The sequence below is a fragment of the Hemiscyllium ocellatum genome, chromosome 16 (genome assembly GCF_020745735.1).
Source record: "Hemiscyllium ocellatum isolate sHemOce1 chromosome 16, sHemOce1.pat.X.cur, whole genome shotgun sequence".
Classification (NCBI taxonomy): Eukaryota; Metazoa; Chordata; class Chondrichthyes; order Orectolobiformes; family Hemiscylliidae; genus Hemiscyllium; species Hemiscyllium ocellatum.
Genome location: NC_083416.1, coordinates 68,713,353 through 68,736,178, shown reverse-complemented (window position 1 = coordinate 68,736,178; position 22,826 = coordinate 68,713,353). Strand labels below are relative to the sequence as shown.

At 40.7% G+C, this 22,826-nt stretch overlaps 1 protein-coding gene across 3 annotated transcripts in view; it reads left to right on the top strand.

Moving 5' to 3' along the window:
• Positions 1–22,826, top strand: part of g3bp1 (GTPase activating protein (SH3 domain) binding protein 1) — a 41,500-nt gene that overhangs the window by 5,564 nt on the left and 13,110 nt on the right. For all 3 annotated transcript variants that reach the window (XM_060837350.1, XM_060837349.1, XM_060837348.1), the window contains exons 4-7: positions 1,135–1,308; positions 2,898–2,988; positions 13,352–13,445; positions 20,824–21,004. In XM_060837350.1, the coding sequence (XP_060693333.1) occupies positions 1,135–1,308; positions 2,898–2,988; positions 13,352–13,445; positions 20,824–21,004 (540 nt within the window). The remainder of the gene's footprint in view (positions 1–1,134; positions 1,309–2,897; positions 2,989–13,351; positions 13,446–20,823; positions 21,005–22,826) is intronic.

Below are 22,826 nucleotides of genomic sequence, written 5' to 3'. Positions count from 1 at the left end.
GATTTGGATGTGAATATAGGAGGTATGGTTAGTAAGTTTGCAGATGACCCCAAAATTAGTGGCATAGTGAGTGAAGGTTACCTCAGAGTTCAATAAGATCTTGATCAGATGGGCCAGTGGGCTGAGGAGTAGCAGATGGCATTTAATCTTGATAAATGTCAGGTGCTACGTTTTGGTAGGGCAAATCAATGCAGGGCTTATACACCTTAATGGTAAGGTCCTGGGCAATGTTGTCGAACAAAATGACCTTGGAGTGCAGGTTCGTAGCTTCTTGAAAATGGAGTTGCAGGGGCACAGGGCAGTAAAGAAGGTTTGGTTGGCTTATCATTATTGGTCATTGCACTGAGCATAGGATTTGGGATATCATGTTGCGACTGTACAGGACATTGGTTAGGCCACTTTTGGAATACTGCATTTAGTTCTGGTTTCCCTCCTACTTGAAAGATGTTATGAAACTTGAAAGGGTTCAGAAAAGATTTACAAGGATGTTGCCTGGATTGGAGGGTTATGACCTATAGAGAGGCTGAATAGGTTGAGGTTGTTTTTCCCAGAACATTTGGAAGCTGAGTTTATCAAAGTTTATAAAATTGAGGGGCATCTGTAAAGTCAATAGTAAAGGCATCTGAATGGGTACATGAATAGGAAGAGTTTACAGGGATATGGGGCTAGATTAATTTGTGATGGATGAGTTGGACCAAAGGTCAGTTTCTGTGCTGTACATCTGACTTTATCGCCGAGCTGAATTTGTAGCATGTACCCAGTAACTAACAAGTGAAAAGCAAAATAATTATTATGTTGCTAATCCAATACAAAATACTGACAATGGAGCTTGTCACTCAGCATCAATAAAGAAGAAACAAACTATAGTTGTGGCTGGCCCTTGCCATATGTTCTATTTTGAGAGTAAATTCTTATTGTCCGAATGTCTTGGTGTAACTTACAACATGAAGGATAATGCCTTGAGAAGAAATCTGCAAGATATACGCTGTTCATGAGTCAAACATAAGTGTCAGGATTCTTTTCATTGTGTCCATCTGATTGATCTTTGAAGCAACAATGTTTTTTCAAATTGTGCTAGATTTTAGGATCTTAAAATTTAAACTAAACCTTTCATATTATATTTTCTTTCTTTAGGAAATCCACAAGAAAGTTATGTCACTTCAGTTCCGTGACTGCCACACAAAGATCAAGCATGTGGATGCTCATGCTACATTGAATGATGGGGTGGTAGTACAGGTCATGGGTGAGCTGTCAAACAATAGACAGCCAATGAGACGCTTCATGCAAACATTTGTTCTAGCTCCAGAGGTAAGAAAATTTAGTATCCTAAGCCTTGGTCCCTCTTTGAAGCATTATGCTTCTGATTAAAGAGAGAGTTTCATTCTAATGAATTATTGATGCTGATTACTTATGTTTTTGTGGGTTTCACATATTTCTGTAAAAGAAAAATAATTAAACATAAATGTATTGGAAGAAATTGCTGGAAACATTTGCTAGCTCTGGGCAGCATCTGTGGAGTTAATATTTTGCGTCCAGTGATCATTGGTTAGAACTGATTGTAGATATGAAAAGTTGGGAAATCTGCTGAAGATGGAGTTGTGGAGGAGTAACCGATAAGCAGAGTTGAAGCCCAGAGAAAGCGAACAATAGTTGGGAAAGGTCAGCCTGGGAGAATTAATAGCTGCTAATGGGGACCATTAATGGCTAACAGTGGGTTGGCTGTGGTAGCAGTCTAATTCATGACAAGGTTTGGTGTGTGTGGAGATAAAGATAAGGACATGGGTGAAGGTGCTCAGGCCCTCTCGCCATGTACTGAAATCAGCCCTCAGTGAATTTGATTGCCATGTGCATGCACTTGACTTCTCTTAGGCCTGCTGAGTTTACCTGCAATTTTTGTTTCTGATTTCCAGTATCACGATTTTTTAAAAATATAAATACGTTGGCTCCTGCACCATCATTCCATAATGTCATAACTAACTTGATTATGGCCACAACTCCTTGCTTGCTGGTCACTCATACTGTTTGGTGGCTTACAAGTCCATCTACCTTATCTTTAATTTATCTCCATTAATCATGCTTCTATTATTAATAATGCTTGGAGGAGAAAATTCCTCATTCATCTTTTGGACAAGGAGGAGCTTTTAAACTTTATACTTAATCCAGATTTCCTCATGACGAGAAACATATGCTTGATACTTACTGTGTCGCACATCCCCAGTTAGTTAGCCAACACTCTAATTGCTATTTTATTCTCAACATCATGGAGTTTCTTGTGCAGAAACCTATCTATGCGATACCATTATCAACTCTACATGTGTGAGCCATAATTTCCATTTCATACAACCATGAACAATGCATTCCACTGTTTTTGGTAAATTTAGTTACGTTACTTTGCCACTGCATCTTTTATGCTGTCCAGTTACCATGTTTTCTTGTGTTACCAATGGCACTTTTAGACTGGGCTCATGTAGTTTACTGCATATGAGAAACATGTTCAGCAGTTTCTGAATGTGTGGGATAAAAAAATCACAGCTTGGCTCTTGGATCTCTGTAGTTAAAAGAAAAAGTGTGCTGTGACTCGTGGTTATGGTTTGCCTCTGGGAATTGGCCATTATTTGAGATGGTGGTGGGTACCTGTGAATCCTGTTCCACTAAAGAATCAATCTTTTGAAAATGGGGCATGGCTAGAAACGAAAGAAGGTAAACCAATCTAAATTAATTTCACTTTTTTCCAGGCCCTCTGCAGCCTTTCCAGTTATACGATATATACTGCCTGAATATTAAGCCTCTGATACTAAAATTGAGCATACTACAGAGTGAGGTGCACAGTATAGAGGGGTCAGAAAGTATGAATTGATATTTATCTTTAATTGTTGCCTCATCTGTGTTTCTATCAGGGTTCTGTTGCAAACAAGTTTTATGTCCACAATGATATTTTCCGCTATCAAGATGAAGTTTTTGGGGATTCAGACACTGAGCCTCCGGAAGGTGAGAAAACGTATTTGTAATCTCTTAAATTAGCAATGTGCAACAGCCATATTATTTACTTACAAGTTGAATTTCGTCCCATGTTAAAATTTACTTTAACCTATGCATAACTTGGTTATCTGCAAAGATGTCAATTATTGAATATTTAGAGTGATGAATAAAATACTTTATTAATTTGGGAAAGATTTTTCAAAGTGATTTGTGTGGGGAAAGTTTTAAAGTACAGTTGCAGGTCTACAGGCTGTTCTAACAAGCCTACTTATGAATTGGTTTTTAATACTAATCATTGGTACACCACAAGTGTTTTTATAACTTTCTTTTGGTTTATGTTTTCATTGTGCAAGTGGTTACAGTGTTATCACTTGGACTGTGAAGTGCAAATGATCTTGTCTAATACTTGGTGGTAGACTTACAACAAAATCTTTTCTCACTAACTTTGGTTGGCTTGTGGCCTTTTGGAGCTTAAAGGTTAAATTATCATCTTGTTTTTATCTCTTCCTCTAGTCTTGTTTCCTCCCTGTCTCTGTAACCTTCAACCACTGTACATCCTTTGTTCCTCTGATTTTAACACTTTGTCCAGGAAGCAGTTTCTGGAACGCTAGTTATCATACTTAATACTTTATATAACTAGACTAACTGTGACCCTGATGTCTAATCAAGTATGGAATGCTGCATGTAACTTTCTCTTGACATGTAGGTGTTTTCTCTTGTAAAGCTGGGAGATTTTGCTCATTATTTGAAATTGGTGTCCTTTTCAAGTTTTATAAATACATACCAATTACTCTTCTGTTTGGTTGAATGCTGATCAATTCTGTATGTCCTTTCTGTGCCAAAATAATACTAGTTATAAATGTTCCTAGTCCTTAAAATCGCGTGATTAGTGGGCTATATAGCTTGATATCATTGTAACAATAAGATTCATTTTCAGTAAAAGCATCTGATGATGGACTAGTCTAACCGCTTGCAGCTGGAATTCCAAGTCAGCGACGTATAATTGGATCAATGTATATGATAACTTTTTAAAGAAAAATCTGTTGGTAGTGTTCAAGTAAAGGCTATGTTTTCAATCAAGCTTTAAGTGTACAATCTATTCTACTTCTCATGCGATAAACATGAAAAACTACATATGCCCTAATTTCCTTCCAAAGGATGTGAACTATTTGAAGATACAGTTCAAAGGGCACTGAGTGTTTTAAAGGCATGTTGTTCCCCTCTTCACTATCCTATCTACCTGCGACTCCACTTTCAAGGAACTATGAACCTTGCACTCCAAGGTCTCTTTGTTCAGCAACACTCCCGAGGACCTTACCATTAACTGTATAAGTCCTGCTAAGATTTGCGTTTCCAAAATGCAGTACCTCACATTTATCTAAATTAATCTCTATCTGCCATTCTTCAGCTCATTGGCCCATCTGATCAAGATGTTGTTGTAATCTGAGGTAACCTTCTTCGCTACCCACTTCAATTTTGGTGTTATCTGCAAACTTACTAAGTGTACCTCCTATGTTCACATCCAAATCATTTATACAAATGACGAAAAGTAGTGGACCCAGCTCTGATCCTTGTTACACACCACTGGTCACAGGTCTCCAGTCTGAAAAGCAACTCTCCACTACCACCCTCTGTCTTCTATCTTTTGAGCCAGTTCTGCATACACATAGCTAGTTCTCTCTGTATTCCAGGAGATTAAATCTTGCTAACCAGTCTACCATGAGGAACTTTGACAAATGCCTTACTGGAGTGAATATAAATCATGTCAACTGCTCTGCTCTCATCAATCCTCTTTTGTTACTTCAAAAAACTCAATCAAGTTTGTGAGACATGATTTCCCATGCACAAAGCCATGCTGACTATTCCTAATCAGTCCTTTCCTTTCCAAATATATGTAAATTCTGTTCCTCAGGATTCCCTTCAACAACTTGCCCACCACTGATGTCAGGCTCACCAGTTTATATTTCCCTGGGTTTTCCATACCACCTTTCTTAAATAGTTGGCTAATATTAGGCAACCTCCAGTCTTCCGACACCTCACCTGTGACTATCAATGATACAAATATCTCAGCAAGGAGCCCAGCAATCACTTCCCTAGCTTCCCACAGAGTTCTAGGGTACAGCTAATCAAGTCCTGGGGATTTGTCCACTTTTATGCATTTCAAGACATCCAGCACCCCACCTCTGTAATATATGGGTATATTTTAAGTGTCACCATCTATTTCTCCATATTGTATATCTTTCATGTCCTCCTCCACCGTAAATAATGACACAAAATACTTGTGTATTGGCTCTCCCTTCTACTGTGGTTCCACGCTTAGGCTGTCTGCTGATCTTTGAGTGGCCCTATTCTCTCCCTTTTTTTTCTGTAATGTATTTCAGTAAAGCCTTTGGATTCTCCTTAACCCTATTTGCCAAAGCAGTCTCATGTCCCCTTTTTGCCAAAGCTGTCTCATGTCCCCTTTTTGCCCTCCTGATTTCCCTTTTAAGTATACTCCTACTGCCTTTGTACTCTTCTGAAGATTTGCTCGATTTCTCCTGTCTATACCTGACTTGTACTTCCTACTTTTTCTTAACCAAAATCTCAATATCTCTGCATTCCCTACACCTACCAGCTTTTCCTTTCACCCTAACAGGCATATACTGTCTCTGCACACTCATTTCTGAGGTCTTCCCATTTTCCAGCTGTCCCTTTTTACCAGTGAACATCTGCCCCAATCAGCTTTTGAAAGTCTTTTGCCGAATACTGTCAAAATTAGCATTCAATTTCAAACTATAGCTGTTAGATCTGGTCTATCCTTTTCCATTACTATTTTAAAATTAGTAGAATTATGGTTGCTGGCCCCAAAATGCTCCCCCACTGACACCTCAGTCTCCTGCCCTGCCTTATTTCCCAAGAGTAGGTCCAGTTTTGCACCTTCTCTAGTCGGTACATCCATATACTGAACAAGAAAATTTTCTTGTACGCACTTCGCAAATTCCTCTCCATCTAAACCCTTAACATTATGGCAGTTCCAGTCTGTTTGGAAAGTTAAAATCCCTCCACCATAACCACCCTATTATTCTTAAAGATAACTGAAATCTCCTTAAAAATTTGTTTCTCAATTTCCCTCTGACTACGAGGGAGGCTATAATACAATCCCAATAAGGTGATCATCCCTTTCCTATTTGAGGTCCACCCAATTAACTTTCCTGGATGTATTCCCAGGGATATCCTCCTTAAGTACAGCAGTAATACTGTCCCTTATCAGAAATGCCATTTCCCATCTCTCTTGTGCCCCCTTTCTAACCTTCCTGTAGCATTTGTATCCTAGAACGTTAAGCTGCCAGTCCTGTCCATCCCTGACCTATGTGTCTGCACTTGCTATGATATCCAAGTTCCATGTTCCTAAATATGCCCTGAGTTCATCTGCCTTCCCTGTTGGGCCTCTTGCATTGAAATCGATGCAGTTTAACTGATCAGTCCTACCTTGTTCTCTGCTTTGTTCCTTCCTGCCTTGACTGTTCGACTTACTCCCTTTCCCAACTGTGCCAGTCTCAGATTGATCTCTTTTCTCATATTTCCCTGGATCCCATTGCCCCACCTTAACTAGTTTAAATCCTCCTGAGCAGTTCTCTCAAATCTCGCTGCCAGTATATTATTAGTCTCCTTCTAATTCCGATGCAGTCCATCCGTCTTGTACAGGTCACTTCTCCCCCAGAAGAGATTCCAGTGATCCAAAAATGTGAACTCCTCTCCCATTCACCAGCTTCTCAGTCTTGCATTCATCAGCTCTATCCTCCTGTTCATACCGTCACTAGCTTGTAGCACCAGGTGTAATCCAGATATTACTACACTCAAGGAGTTCCTTTTTAAATCCCTGTCAAACGTTCTGTATTCTCCCTTCAGAACTTCATCTTTTTCCCTTTCCTATTTCGTTGGTTCCAACGTGTACAATGACCTGCTAGCCCCTCTCGCCTTAGAAAACATTCTGCACCCTCTCAGACATCCTTGATATTGGCACATGGGAAGCTGCATATCACCATTTTGATTTTTCGCTGCTGGCCGCAGAAATGTTTGTGCTTCTGACTCGAGTCCCCTATCACAATTGATTGTTTGGAACCCATTGTACTTCAGATTACATTAGAGTCTGTCTTGATATCAGAAACTTGGCTGTTCGTGCCACATTCCCCTGAGAGTGCATCACCCCAACATTTTCCAAAACAGTATTCTTATTTGAAATGGGAGTAGCCCTCCTACCTTTCTTGGAGTTAATCCATCTGCCTAACTGTATCTGCAGCTTTTCTCCCTTTGTATAACTGCCATCCATCCCACCCCCAGTTCTTGTGAATTCCTTATTGCCTCTAACTGTCACTCCAACCAATCCATGCAATCTGATAGGAATCTTAACCAAACACGCTTACTGCAGACATAATCATCAGTAACATTGAAAGTCTCCCTAAACTCCCACATCCGACAGGAAGAGCATGTCACTCTACCAAAGGCCAACTTTGCTCCTTTGCAATCTGTAGGCCCAGAAAATAGCATTGTCTTTTTGTTCGTTTAAAAAAAAGTGTCCCGAGCTAACTTGGTTCTTTATGGTTTGTATTTTAAAATTTCAATAAGGCATATAATCAAGAAATAACCCATTCTATTCACTGCTGCAGACTTATAGCAAGGTTACAAGTTAAAAACTTATTCACTTACCTGTTCCTGTATTGTGAGCTCTCCTACAAGCTGTGAATTTCGCTGTTTAAATTTTGCTAGATGCATTCTGTCAGTATAGACAGCAGTGCTAACCACTGTGCCACCGTGCCACCCGAAATGCCTAATGGTTGCTTTTAAATTCTTGTCTCAATTTTCTATTTGCTATCTGATCTCCAGCCTTAGTAATATTGGTGCTGATTAAGTTCTATTCTCATGAGCATCTCCACTTTTTCAGTGGTCCATATTGATAACCAACCATTCAGTTCCTCTTAAAAAGAATTTCCTCTCTGAACGTCTATGTCTGCTTTTAAGAATCATTCGACCTGCCCTTGCAGCCAAGCTTTTGGTCATCTCTCCTGAAATCTTTGTCGTCTGATATCAGATTTAGTTTTGTAATGCTGCTATAGAGTCCCTTTTTAACTATATTAATGTCCCTATTATATAAATGTGGTAGTGGTGTTATCACTGGATTTGTAATCCTGAGAATAATGCTGTAGCAGCATGGGCTCATCCCACTATGCCATAAAGTGAAATTTGAATGCAGTAGATAAAAATTTGGAGTAAAACTGCTCAACTAATAGTAACCATATTGATTGATTGATTGTCAAAAGGTCACTGTGCCTTTTTTAACCACGACTTGTCTGACCTGCTTATAACTCCAGATCCATAGTACTCTGCCCTAAAATGCTCCTTATAATATCTAGTAAGTCATTTGGCTGTAACCTGCTACAATGCCTGACAAAAGCATGAATGCAGACAAACCACCTGCAGCCTTCTCAGCCCTGTCAATCTTGCAAATATATCCCTCCGCTATGGTGAAATACAGTTGAGACAGAATTACCATGTGGGGCCTTATGGCATTAGGTGAAAACATTTGGCTGCTGATTACATATTTCTATTTCTTTCTCTTCTTGCGTGTCTCTGTCTCGCCTGTTCTCGTTCTTTTATCCCACTGCCCAGACCAAACTAAATCACTTTCTCGCCAAGTTAGACATTCTTTCAGGGTGATAAGATCACAGAATGTACTCTGGATGTGCAACTTCATTGTCCAACACCTGCTAATCAAGTTGCTTGAGTCCTGTAGGACGTCATGTGGGAACTTGACCTCATTCTTGCCAATCTGTGTAACAGGGACATCTGACCATGAGAGTAGGAGTAGCCACCAGACACTTCTTGTAGAGGCTGTGTCACTGTCATCTTTTATGTTCAGTGCCCCTATCGATGTGTAGCATGGGATATACTTCCAACAAGTTTTGTACTTCAAGACTGTGCTTCTGTGAGGTGCTATGAACCAATAGTAGAGTTGTATTCAGTCATAACTGAATATCTCCCGCTCTTACTCTTGCCAGACTGGGTGATCGACCTTGGGTACAATCAATTCTGTTGGAGGGAATCCAGCAAAATGTTCGAAAAAATGAATTGTGTACCTTGTGAAGCCACAATTTGGGGTTCTTGCATTCTAATCAGCATAAGGAGCATGACAGTTGTAGAGCAAAGCAATCTCTCAATGAACAAACCAGTCCTGCTTCATCCAGAATGGTGCTGAACAATTTAAATAATTCATTGGAGATTGTAGCTTCATCTTCAACATACAGAAGAGCCAAGCACATCAGTGCAAAGACCATGCTGAAACATTTGCAACAATCATCAGCCAGAAATTCAGCTTGGACTATTAGTTTTGGCCTCCTAAGCTTCCCAGATCACAGGCAACAGTTATTGAACTATTTAGATTCATTCTTAAGTGAGGACAAAAACAACTGAAGGCACTGGATATTGCATTGTTTATGGGTACAGAGAACTATTCTGCTCCAGAACTAGCCAGGCTGTTTGAGAATGATTATTAATACTGGCATCTGGCCAAAAATGTGGAAAACTACCTAGTTATGACCTGTGCATGTAGCAAGGCCAGTTCAACGCAGCCATTTATCACCACTTCAGTCTACCCTTAATCATCAGTTAAGTGATGTAAGGCATTGTTGACAGTATTGTTAGGTGGTATTCGACAGTCATCTACTTGCTGCTCATTTTGAAATCTGATGTAGCCATTCTGATTCCGACTTTATTTCTGCATTTGTCCAAACATGGATAAAACAGCTGAACTCAGGAAGTAAAGTCTAGATTAGAGTAGTGATGGAAAAGCACAGCAGGTCAGGCAGCATCCGAGGAGCAGGAAAATTGATATTTAGGACAAAAGCCCTTCATCACCCTGTTTTTACCTCAGGTACTAAAGTGCAGACTTTTGAGTGGACATAATGGAGCTCTAGCAGAACCGGAGTCAATGGGAATCTGGGAGAAAAATCTTCAGATTGGAGCCATATCTAGCATAAAGGAATATGGTTGTGATTGTTGAATGTTACTTATCTATGCCAGAGACTATCACGGTAGATTTTCCTCAAGATAGTATTCTATTCAACTTCAGCTGCTTGTCAATGTCTATCATAATGTCACAAGTCTTGATGCTTGCTGATTTCGTGCATTATCCAGCCACATTTGGTACTCGTACTACTGTGATTCAATTCCAATGTGGTCAGCATTCAGAATTCAGCCATTAATTGATGAGTACATACAGAGAAGCAGGAGTAGTTTTTTCATGTCTGTTCTGTCACTAAGCTCATGGCTGATCTGATTACTCCACATTGCCTATCATCTTCACTTTTGTCTGTTTGCATATACAGAATCTGTCTTTAAAAAATATTCAAAGACTGCTTCCACTAACTTTTCAGGAAGAGTTTTGAACATTAGCAACTCTTTGAGAAATGTCTCCAAATTTCCATTTTGAATGAGGAATATGCATAATGTTAAAGAGTGACCTGTAGTTTTAGATTCTTCCTTCAAAAAAAAATATTTATTCTAGGTCCATCCTGTCAAAACCTCTTGTGTTTCAAACAAATCTCTTGTTCTTCTAAACTTCAGGTGCAGGTCTAGTTGTCCAACCTTTCCTGATGAGGCAACATTCCAATTTCAGATATTAGTCTAGTAGTCCTCTGATATGTTTACATTGTTTCTTAAATAAACTAACACTATGCAGTTTCACCAACAGTATCACCAATCCCCTGTATACCTGAAGCATAACCTCCCTACTTTGTATTCAGCTCCTCTTAGAATAAAAGTTGACAGTCTTTAGTGTTTTGGTATGTGTTTTACCCACATTAACGAATGGATTGGATAAAGTCATAGGGTGCCCGAGTCATTCTGTATCTCTGAACCTTGCAATCTGCCACCGTTTAGATGGGGTGCTTTTTTGATTTTCTTGCCAAAATAGTTGATTTCACATTTTCCTATATAGTACTTCCATTTGCCAGACCTTCTCTGACAAGGAAGCTAAAAAAAATTAGTTAATTTTATGTCCTTTTCACAACTTGCCTATCTTCATGTCATGATCTTTGACTCACCCGTTTTTATCCCTTGTCAACCAGAAAGTGAACTATTTGTGTCTACTGTTTGCTGTTAGCAATCCTATTTTACGTCCACGCCGAATGTTATTTAATTGCGGTTTTATCTTTCCTGTTAATCTGAGATACCCAAGTGCAGTACAGTGCATCCATTGGTTTCCCTTTGTGCTCAAAATGTTGCCACCACAAATAACTCCATTAAATTGGTCAAATGTGATTTTCCATCTACAGAACTCTGCCTAATTGCCTTGAATTTTTCTGAATATTATAGTGCCATTAATGGCTTCAAGCATCTTTCCCATGACAAATGTAAAGCAAACTGGGCTACAGTTTTCTGCTTTTCTGTCACAGTGAAGTCTGTCAGGTGCTGAGGGCTTGTCAGCCTGCTGACTCAACAGTTTGCTCAGTGCCTGGTGATTGTAATTTTCATGACTTTCACAGCTATTGCTGCTGTTCATGAAGACCAATGCAAATATTTGTTCAATTCAACTGCCAGCTCCTTTATTTTCCATTAATTTTCCAATACATTGGATAACAGCATTCACTTTTTTTAAACATATCTAAAATTCTTACCATTGTTTTTAAATTGCACACAAGCTTTCTCTCATAGTCTTAATTTTCCCTCTTTACTAATCATTTGGTCATTCTTTGTTTTTCTTTATTGTCCCTGCAGTCTTCACCCGACAGCTGCTTTTGTGTAATTAGATGCTTTTAAGTTTGACTTTTCACTTAATCAAGGGCCTTCCTTTGGAATTTTTATTTCTTAATGGAATGTCTTCGTTCTTTATCCAGGGGTTTCCTGATTAATGAATACTCTTACTTACGAATGTGATCTCGCGCAGGACCTAACATATGAGTATTTCCTGTACAAGCAGCTCTTTTTATCTTGTCTTGTGTTGTGTTCTGACTTGCATACAAATAGATTTGCAAGCAGATTCCAGAATGAACCTTTTTGCAAGTTGGGGACTGCCTGTATTTTAGAGTTTCCTCTTAAATATACTGTCATTGCATCTTTCAATCCATTAACCTAATTATTTTTCCCCTCCAGTTTACATTTATTAGCTCTGCCTTCATGCGGTCATAATTGCCCTCAATTAAATTCAAAATGCTGGTTTCGGATACAATCTTCTCCCTGTCAAACTGAGTGTGAACTTCGGCCCTGTTGTGGTTACTGTTACCTAGGAATGTGATCGCTAAAATCAATTAATCCTATTTTATCAAATCTTTGCTACCACATCCAGTATAATCTATCTGGCTGACCCCGGAGCATATACTATGATACTTTGTCTCAAAAATATTCTGAGCTTTATACCACTCCCACAAGTCACTTCCCTTTATCATTGCTCATCTCTATCCAAGCTATTTCTATGTCAGTTTTCATGAATTTAATTATCCTTCTATTATGCTCATACCATAATTCGTTAGAAGTCCAACATGTGCAATTAATGTTGTTATTACGCTAGTACCAGGCAGTTACCATCTTCAAGAGAGTTAAGCCATCACCCAGATATATTTAGTGGCATTGCCATTATTGAATCCTGTTATATTATCAATACTTTGGGCATTATTGTTGACTGGAATCTGAGTTGGAGCAGCAGGATAAAAGCAGGTCAGAGTCTGGGATTTCTGTGTTGAGTAACTCCCACCTGACTCCAAAGCCTGCCTGCTAACTGGCATAATTCGTGAATGTGATTAAGTATTGTCCAGTTGTCTGGATGAGTGCAACTCAGAACCATCCAGGAAAAAATGTACCTTTTAGATGTTTGCTCCCTCCACTGTCTCACAGTAGTAGAAGTCTGTATGTCTATTAAATGCCCTGCACCAACTCGAGGCTTTTTAAACAGAACCTTCTCAACGTGTAACTTTTACCAGCCAGAAGAACAAAAGCAGCAGATGCACGAGAATACTTAAGTTCCCTCCAAGCGATACATAATCTTATCTTGGAACAACATTTCTGCTCGTTCACAGGGTTAAGATCTTGGAACACACTCCCTAACAGCATTATAGGGGTACCTACACCAAATATATTACAGTAATTCAAGGAATTAGTTGACTACCTTCATGCTGAGCATATATAGGCATAGGCAATAAATGCTGACCTAGCTAGTGATACTTGTATCCTGTCCATAAGGGAATAAAATCTATATGAATGCAGGTGATTGTTCTTTGTTAAATGAATGTGATTCGGAAAAGAAGTGTTTTGTGTATTGTGCAAATATCCAGGATCATGTTGCCTCCGGGCAATAATATAAGCTTATGAAGGTCTGAGTTGCTTATTCATTTATTTATGGCAGAGTCTGAAGAAGAGGTAGAGGAACCTGAAGAGCGTCAGCCATCACCAGAAGCTGTGCAAGATGATAGTGGGGTTTACTATGATCCAGCTGTGAGGTAAAACAATGTTCTTTGCTTTTGGTTGATATTTTTTAGTTTTAATATGTAAAAATGCTCATTTAGTGGGAATTTAGTGATTTCCCCTTAAATACTTTGCTGTGTCCTTGAAAGATGCCCTGTGCTGCCAAGCTTGACGTTCCCACTTCTGGCATAGAATTTTCCTGAGTTTCCTGTTCAGACTTTTGCTGACTTAGTATTGGTAGTTTGCAATTATGTTCTTCCCCTCAAGTGGAACCATTTCTGTCTGGCTTACAATATATCAAAACGTTTGCTAATTTAAGACCCCTGTTAGATTCCCCCTCCTCATTTTGTTTTTCACATGAGAGTAGATCCAGTAGAGCCATTCAACATGGACACAGACCCATTGGCTAAATGTGTCCATGTTTCCCAATCTAAACTCATTGTATTTGCATGCATTTGGCCTATATTCATGCAGGTCTTGGGTTGCCTCCCCCGCCAAACCCTTGCCCCACGATGCTTGGAGGAAGAATGCCTCATATTCAGCCTTGGGACACTCATGGGATCAATGTGGATTTCGCCAGTTTCCTCATTTCTCCTCCACCTGCCTTATCCCAGATCCAACTTTCCAACTCAGCACTGCCCTCTTGACCTGTCCCACCTGTCCATCTTCCTTCCTACCGATCTGCTCCACCCTCCTCTCCAATCTATCACCTTCACCCCCAACCTTGTCTACCGATCGCATTCTCAGCTACCTTCTCCCCAGCCCCTCCCATTTATCTCCCAGCCCCCTTGGGTCGCCACCTCATTTCCGATGAAGAGCTTATGCTCCGTGTCAGTTCTCCTGCTCCTCGGGTGCTGCTTTACTGGTTGTGCCTTTCCAGTGCCATGCTGTTCGACTCTGATCTCCAGCATGTGCAGTACTCACTTTCTCCCTATATTCTTCTGAACCTTTCCAAATATCTTTTAAATGTTATATCTGAACTTGCATCTACCAATTCTTCTGCAGTTCATACCACATGCGAACCACCCTTTGTGGAGAAAGTTGCTTCTCAAGTCCATTTTTACATCTTAGTCCTTTCACCTCAAAATTATGCCTCAGAGTATTCAACTCCCGAACACTAGGGAAAAACTCCTTACTATTCATTTCGTCCATACCCCTCATGACTTTATCAACCTTTACAAGGTCACCCCTCAACCTTCTACCCTCCAGTGAAAAATGTCTTGGCTTATCCAGCCTTTCCTTATAACTTGAATCTTCCAATCCTAGTGTCCTTGTAAATCTTTCCTGCACCATCTCACTTATTTTTCTGCCATTTCTCAATTATTGCCTGTGGTATTATCCAGTCTATCTCTTAACATACCTATTACCCTTTCAACTTTACTTTTATTAATGTGCCTGTAAATGGTTTTAGTTATTGTTTTATTAATGATTTATTTTATTGTTCTTCTTTGCCTTGCAGTTTAATAGCTACAGGATAGTTACTAGTTACAGAATTGAATTGTGCAGTTTGAACAACAGTGCACCATGGGAATTGATATCCGAGTAGATAGATTAAATCATAATCATTCTTAAAATTTAAATTATTAATTATTAGGCAGGAACTTTCAAGACCTGTTTTGGGGACAGATGTTCGCAGGTAAAGAGAAGGCTGGAAAATGGGAAGCCTTCAAAAATGAGATAATGAGAATCCAGAGACAGTATACGCCTGTTAGGGTAAAAGGTAAGGCTGGTAGGTGTAGGGAGTGCTGGATGACTAGAGAGCCAGAGATTTTGATTAAGAAAAAGTAGGAAGCATGTGAGGTACAGACAGGAGAAATCAAGTGAATCCTTAAGAGTATGAAGGCAGTAGGACTATACTTGAGGGAAATCAGAGTAAAAAGAGAACATGAGAGAGCTTTGCAAATAGGCTATAACAAGAAATCAAAGGGTTTTTATAAACATTAAAAATAGGGCCCTCAAAGATCAGTAAGGCAGCCTTTCTGTGGAGCTGCTGGAGATGGGGAGATACTAAATCAGTATTTTGCATCACTGTTTACTGTGGAGAAGGACATGGAAGATGGATGTGGGGAAATGTAGAAAAATGTTCATATTACAGAGGAGGTAGTGCTGGATGTCTTGAATTGCATAAAAGTGGATAAATTTCCAGGACCTGATCAGGTGTACCCTAGCAATCTGTGGGAAGCTTTTTAATTCATTTGTGGGACTTTGACATCACTGGCTGGCCAGCATGGATAGCCTATTCCTACTTACCCTTGAGAAGGTGGTGGGCAACTGCCTTCTTGAATCGCTGCAGTCCACTTGCTGACCCACTATGCCAGGAGGGAGGGAATTCCAGGATTTTAACCTCACGTTTGTAGGAATGGTGGTATGTTTCTAAGTCAGAGCGGTGAATTGCTTGGAGGGGAACTTGCAGGCAGCGGTGTTTTTAAGTACCTGCTGCACTTGTCCTTCTGGGTGGAACTGGTTGTGGGTTTTGAAGGCACTGTCTAAGAATCTTTGGTGCATTTCTGCAGTGCATCTTGTAGATAGTATGCACTGCTGGTACTGAGCATCGGTGGAAGAGGGATTGAATGTTTGTAGATGTGCCAATCAAACAGGTTGCTTTGTCTTGGATGGTGTCAACCTTCTTTCGTGTTGTTGGAGCTGTACCTATTCAGGCAAGTGGGATGTATTTCATCACGCTCCTGACTTGTGCCTTGAATATGGTGGATAGAATTTGGGGTGTCAGGAGGAGAGTTACTCGCCACAGTATCCCTCGTCTCTGACCTGCTTTTGTAGTCACCGTGTTTATGTGGTGAGTCCTGTTGAGTTTCTGGTCAGTGGTAACCCTAAGGATATTGACTGTGGGATACTCAGTGATGGTAATACAGTTGAATGTCAATGGGTGGTGGTTAGTGTGTCTTATTGGTGATGGACATTGTCTGGTATTTGTACAGCTGGAATGTTATTTGCCATTTGTAGACCCAGGCCTGGTATCATCCAGATCTTGTTGCATTTGAGCACTGACTGTTTCAGTATCTGAGGAGTTGTGCATGGAGCTGCTGAACATTGCAGTCATCAGCGAACGTCCCCCTTCTGACCTTCTGTCAGAGGATAGGTCATTGAATAAGCAGCTGAAGATTGTTGGGCCTTGGATGCTACCTGAGGGAGTCCTGGAGCTGAGATGACTGGCCCTTCACAACCATAGCCATCTTCCTTTGTGCCATGTATGACTCTAACCAATAGAGTGTTTGCCCCCGATATTCATTGATTCCAGTTTTGACAGGGCTCCTTGATGCCATATTCTATCAAATGTAGCCTTGATGTCAAGGGCTGTTACTATCACCTTACCTCTGGAATTCAGCTCTTTTGTCACTGTTTGAACCAAAGCTGTAATGAGATCAGGCAAAACCCAAACTGGGCATCCTAAGCAGGTTGTTGCTGAGCAGGTGCTGCTTGATAGCACTGTTGATTACCTCTTCCATCACTTTTTACTGATGACAGAGAGAGTAGCTTGATTGGGCAGTAGTTGGCCGGGTTGGATTTGTTCTGCTTTTTGTGTATAGGACATAAAGGGCAATTTTCCACATTGTCAGGTAGATGCCAGTGTTCTAACTGTACTGGAAGAGCTTAGCTAGGAGAATGCCAGATTCTGGAGCACACCTCTTCAGTACTATGACTGGACTGTTATTGGGGTCCGTAGCCTTTGCAGTAGCCAGTGCCTCCAGTCATTTCTTGATATCATGTGGAGTGAATTGAATTGGTTGGAGATAGGTGTCTGTGATGCTGGGACCACTGGAGAAGGCAGAGGTAGATCATCCACCCGGCACTTCTGACTAAAGATTGTTGCAAATTCATCAGCCTTTTGCACTGATTTGCTGGGGTCCTCCATCATTAAAGATGGGGATATTTGTGGAACCTCCTCCAGTGACTTGTTTAATTGTCCATCACCATTCACGATTGGATGTGTAAGGACTGCAGAGCTTAGATCTGATCTGTTGGTTGTGGGATCGCTCAATTGTCTACAACTTGCTGTTTATGCCATTTGGCACGCAAGTAGTCCTGTATGGTAGCTTCACCAGTTGATACTTCCTTTTTAGGTATGCCTGATGTTGCTCCTGGCATGCCCTCTGACACTCTCCACTGAACTGGGTTGATCCCCTGGCTTGATGGTATTGGTTGAGTGGGGGATATGCCAGACCATGAGGTTGCAGATTGTGCTGGAGTACAGTTCTGCTGCTGTTGACGGCACACATCACCTCATGGATGCCCAGTCTTGAGCTGCTAGATCGTTTCAAAGTCTGTCCAGTTTACTACGGTGATAATGCCACACAACACGATCAAGGTTATTCTCAATGTGAAGGTTGGACTTCATCTGCACACGGACAGTGCTGTGGTCACTTCTATCCATACTATCATGGACAGATGCTTTTTCATCAGCAGATTAGTAAGAAAGAGGTCAAGTATGTTTTTTTTGCCTTTTTTGGTTCCATCACCATCAGCAGACCCTGTGTAGCAATTATATCCTTTAGGACCTGACCATCCCGATCAGTAATGCAGCTGCTGAGTCATTCTTGATGGTGGACATTGAAATCCTCCAACCAGAATACATTTTGCACCCTAGGGATGTGATTGCTGCACCTGTTCCTGAGGTAGTTGTATCATCAACAGTCACAGGTCAGGTGCCAGAAGATTGGTTAACGTGGTGTGACTATTGAACAAAAGTTGTAAGGAAACGTCATGGGACCACTGACTTGTGAGCCTGATATCGGTGGTGGGCAAGTTGTTGGAGGGAATCCTGAGGAACAGGATGGACATTATTTGGAAAGGCGAGGACTAATTAGGGATAGTCAGCATGGCGTTTTCTGGGGAATATCATGTCTCATGAACTTCATTGAGATTTTTGAAGACTTAATGAAGGGGATTGTGGGCAGAGCAGTAGCCGTGATCTGTATGGACTTCAGTAAGGCATTCATAAAGGTTCCTCAAGGTAGACTGGCTAAAAGGTTAGATCTCATTGAATGCAAGGGAACTAGCCATTTGGATACAGAACTGGTTCAAAGGTAGAAGACAGGGTGGTGGTGGAGGGTTGCTTTTCAGAATGGAGGTCTGTGACCTGTGGAGTACCACAAGGATCCGTGCTGGGTCCATGACTGTTGAGCATTTATATAAATGATTTGGATGTAAATATAGGAGGAATAGTTTGTAAGTTAGCAGATTACCCCAAAATTGGAGGTGCAATGGTCTGCGAAGATGCTTACCTCCGATTACAATGGGATCTTGATTAGATGGGCCGGTGTGCTGTGAAATGGCAGATGGAGTTTAATTTAGATAAATGTCAGGTGCTGCATTTTGGAAAGGCAAATCAGAGCAGGACTTGTATTCTTAATGGTAAGGTCCTCGTGAGTATTGTTGAACAACGAGACCTTGGAGTGCAGGTTCATGGTTCCTTGAAAGTAGAATCACAGGTAGATAAGAGTGAAGAAGTTGTTTGTTATGCTTTCCTTTATTGGTCAGAGCATTGAGTATGAGTTGGGAGGTCATGTGCTGTACAGGGCATTGATTAGACTAATTTTGGAATATTGTGTACCGTTCTGATCTCCTTCCTATCAGAAGGGTGTTGTGAAACTTGAAAGGGTTCAGAAAAGATTTACAAGGATGTTGCCACAGTTGGAGGATTTGAGCTATAGGGAGAGGCTGAATAGGCTGGGGCTGTCTTTCCTGCAGTGTTGGAAGCTAAGGGGTGACCTTATAGAGGTTCACGAAATCATGAGGGGCATGAATAGGATAAATAGACAAAGTCTTCTCCCTGGGGTGGGGAGTCCAGAACTAGAGAACATAGAGTTAGGGTGAGAGGGGAAAGTTATAAAAGGGACCTAAGGGGCAACATTTTCACACACAGGGTGGTTTGTGTAATGAATGAGCTGCCAGAGGAAGTGGTGGAGGCTAGTGCAATTACAGCATTTAAAAGTTATTTGGATGAGTATATGAAAGGAAGGGTTTAGAGGGATGTGGGCCAAGTGCAGGCACTTGAGGCTAGATTAAGTTAGGATATCTGGTCAGCATGGATGAGTTAGACCAAATGGTCTTTTTCTGTGCTGTACAGATTGCCTTCAGAACTTGTGTATTTATGTTCTGCAAATGCTTCTTAGTCTCATCTTTTTGATTCGTTTTGTTTTTATTCACTCTTGGGATGTGGGTGTTTCTGGCTAGGCCAGCATGTATTGCCTGTCCCTAGTTGTCCTTGAGATGGTGGTGTGAGCTGCTTTCTTGAAAACTGCTACAGTCTCTTTGCTGTAGGTAGAGCCACAATGCTGTAAGGGAGGGAATTCAAGATTTTGACCTGGCAACACTGAAAGAACAGTGATGCTAAGACAGAATGGTGAGTGATTTGGCCAGAAGCTTGCGTGTGGTCGTATTCTCAAATATGTCTGCTGTACTTGAGTTTCTTGATGGTGGTGGCTGTGGGTTTGGAAGATGTTATTTGGGGAGTTGTGAATTTCTGCAGTGCATCTTGGAAATGGTTTATGTTGCTACTACTGATATGGTGGTGGAAGGAGCGGCAAAGGTGAATACCTCTGACATGTGTATTATCGATGGTGGACAGACCTTCAGCAGTAAAATGTGTTACTCACTACAGGTTTCATAGCCTCTGGCCCACTTGTGTAGCAACAGTATATTGGTTGGTCCTGTTCATTTTCATATTGAGATTCCAAGGTATGCAAGGCTTATCGCTAAGTGTTGGAAAATGGGGTTGTTTTTGAGTGATGTAGATTTGATGGAGCAAAGAATCTTTTTCTCTTACTCCATGATTCCATTTTATGTTAAACAGATTTCTTCTCCCCTCCCTTTTTCCAATTTCAATGTTGTACATTTTACTTCCTCGAGCTTCTTCATAACGGTCATACAAGATCATGATTAGTAATTAGCCAAATACTCCCTACTGTGCACTCAATCCACTTGAACCACAAACACCCATTTATAACATGTTACAGAGGTCAGAAATTCCTCCTCCCCTCCTTTCTCTTAACTCCATTATTTTTATCAATGTTTAGGTGAGTTAGGTCCTCACAGTCACTATTGTACAGGTTTTCCACATCTGTGAGGTTCCCCGGAGTATCACTCTCTCTATTTTGAGACCTTTGCACTGTTATAAATGTGTCTGAGAAATGCATAACTTTTTTTCTCACTCCTTTTCATTCCCCATGGTGTATACATTATTGAAAGGCAAGAGGGATGATTTTAGTAAAGACAAACGTGCCTTGTTAATAATGAAACCAAGCTGGCTGTGTGTGTCTGACTACCAAGCACTTTTTGACTGATGACATGAAATTAATTGTGCAGATATTTGGATTGCTGGACAATAGTTAATTAACTGATTTATTTAATCTGGATACACTGGATGTCTTTATTACTTTCACTGTCCAATTACAGTAATGGATTGGAGGAACCTTTAGAAGAACACATTGTTGCAACAGAAGCAGAACCAGAACCACCTGTGGAGGAGGTAAAGCCTGAGCCTGTGTTGGAAGAGGAAGTTCCTGAGGACCCTGTGGTAAAATCTCCATCGCCTCCACCTGCAGATCCAGCACCTGTTGTAGCTGAGGATTCCAGGGTATGAATATTATTTTGAATTTGCTGTAGAAAGCCTGTATCCAGTTCTACACTCTATTGATTTCTTGGGATCGTAATTTTATATATTCATTCACGGACATGAGTATCTCTGGCTATGCTGACATTTATTACCAGTCTCTTAAGTACCCTGTAGAAGTTGGTGGTGAGTTTCTTTTTTTTCAACCACTATTGTTATTGGGATATAGCTTCATCTAGAGTGCTGTTTGGGGATAGTTTGAGGATTTTTCCACAGCAAGTGTAGAAGGAGTAGCAATAAATTTACTTTTGGTGATTGTGTGTGCTTTGGTGGGGAATCTGCACGTTTTGTATTCCAGAATCTGCTGCCCTTATCCTCTGGGTGGTAGATACCATGTATTTGGAAGGTGCTGTTGAAGGAACATTGGTGAGTTTGTTGTGGTATGTCCTGTGGATGGTGCATATTGGTGCAATGTCTGTGGTGAAGGGAGTACATATTGATGGTGGGTAGGGTGCCCATCAATCAGGCTTTTTTTTTCCTCATCAAGCTTCTTGAGTGCTATTGGAGTTACCTTTAGCCAGGCAAAGATGTCTGTTCCATTGCAATCCAGCTATGTACCCTCTGAATAGGAGCCAGGAAGTGAGTTTCTTGCTGTAGGACTCCCAGCTTCTGACCTCCTGTTGTAGGCATATGATATATATGGCTTAACTAGTTCACTTTCTGGTCACTGGCAACCTATGCAGAATGTTGACATTGGGGGATTCTGCATTGTTAATGCCATTGACTGTCAAAGGGTGATGGTGAGATTCTCTTGGAATTGATAACTGCCTGCCACTTGCCACCATTCAACCCAAACTTGGTGCTGCCTGGGTCTTTTAGCAAATAGCCATGGCTGCTTCATTACCTGTGGAGTCATGGATTTCAAATTGTGCAATCGTCAGCAAAACATCTCTACCTCTGACCTTGTGAAGAGAGAGTTTTTGATGAAGCAGCTGAGAACTGTGGACATTACCTAGTTGAGCTCCTAAAGTTTTGACCTGATACTGAGATGATTGACCTTCAAAGATCACAGTCTTTTTTTTGTTATTATGACTCTAAGCTGCAGAGTTTTCCCCTGCTTTCCATTGCCGTCAGTTCAGCTGGTGTACTTTGCAGTCAAGTGAAGTCACTCTATACTTGATCCTTCTGTTTGTGTTAAGACCAAACTGTAATGGGGTTAGAAGCTGAAGTACAATCCAAACTGAGTACTAGTGAGCAGGTCATTGCTGAGTGTCATTTGGTAGAACTGTAGTTGACCTCTTTTATCACTTTGATTGAAAATAGTCTGACGTAGCAGTGATTAACCAAGTTGTATCTGTCATGTCTTGTGAATATAGGACAAAGCAGAACAGTTTTCCATATTGGTTGGTTAGGTATGACAAGTTTTGGAGCACAAGTAACAGAACTATTGCAAAATTGTTGCAAATTACTTTGTTGTGAATAGTCATCCATCAGGCAAATAGCTCATGGTGATTAAATTGAGTAGTCGCACATTTGTGAAGGCTCTCTGGTACTGAGGGATTTATTATTGGCACTCTTCCCTATAACATTTTGGGATAAACTAAATTGGTTGAAGACCAGAATCTGTTATGCTGGGAACTTTTAAGAGGCTAAGATAAGTGAAGATTTGTAGCTCAGGTTGAGGTTTAGGGTGTAGGTTTGCTCTCTGAGCTGTAGGTTTGATAGCCAGATGTTTCATTACCTGGCTAGGTAACATCATCAGTGGTGACCTCCAAGTGAAGCAAAGCTGTTGTCTCCTGCTTTCTATTTATATGTTTGTCCTGGATGGGGTTCCTGGGGTTTGTGG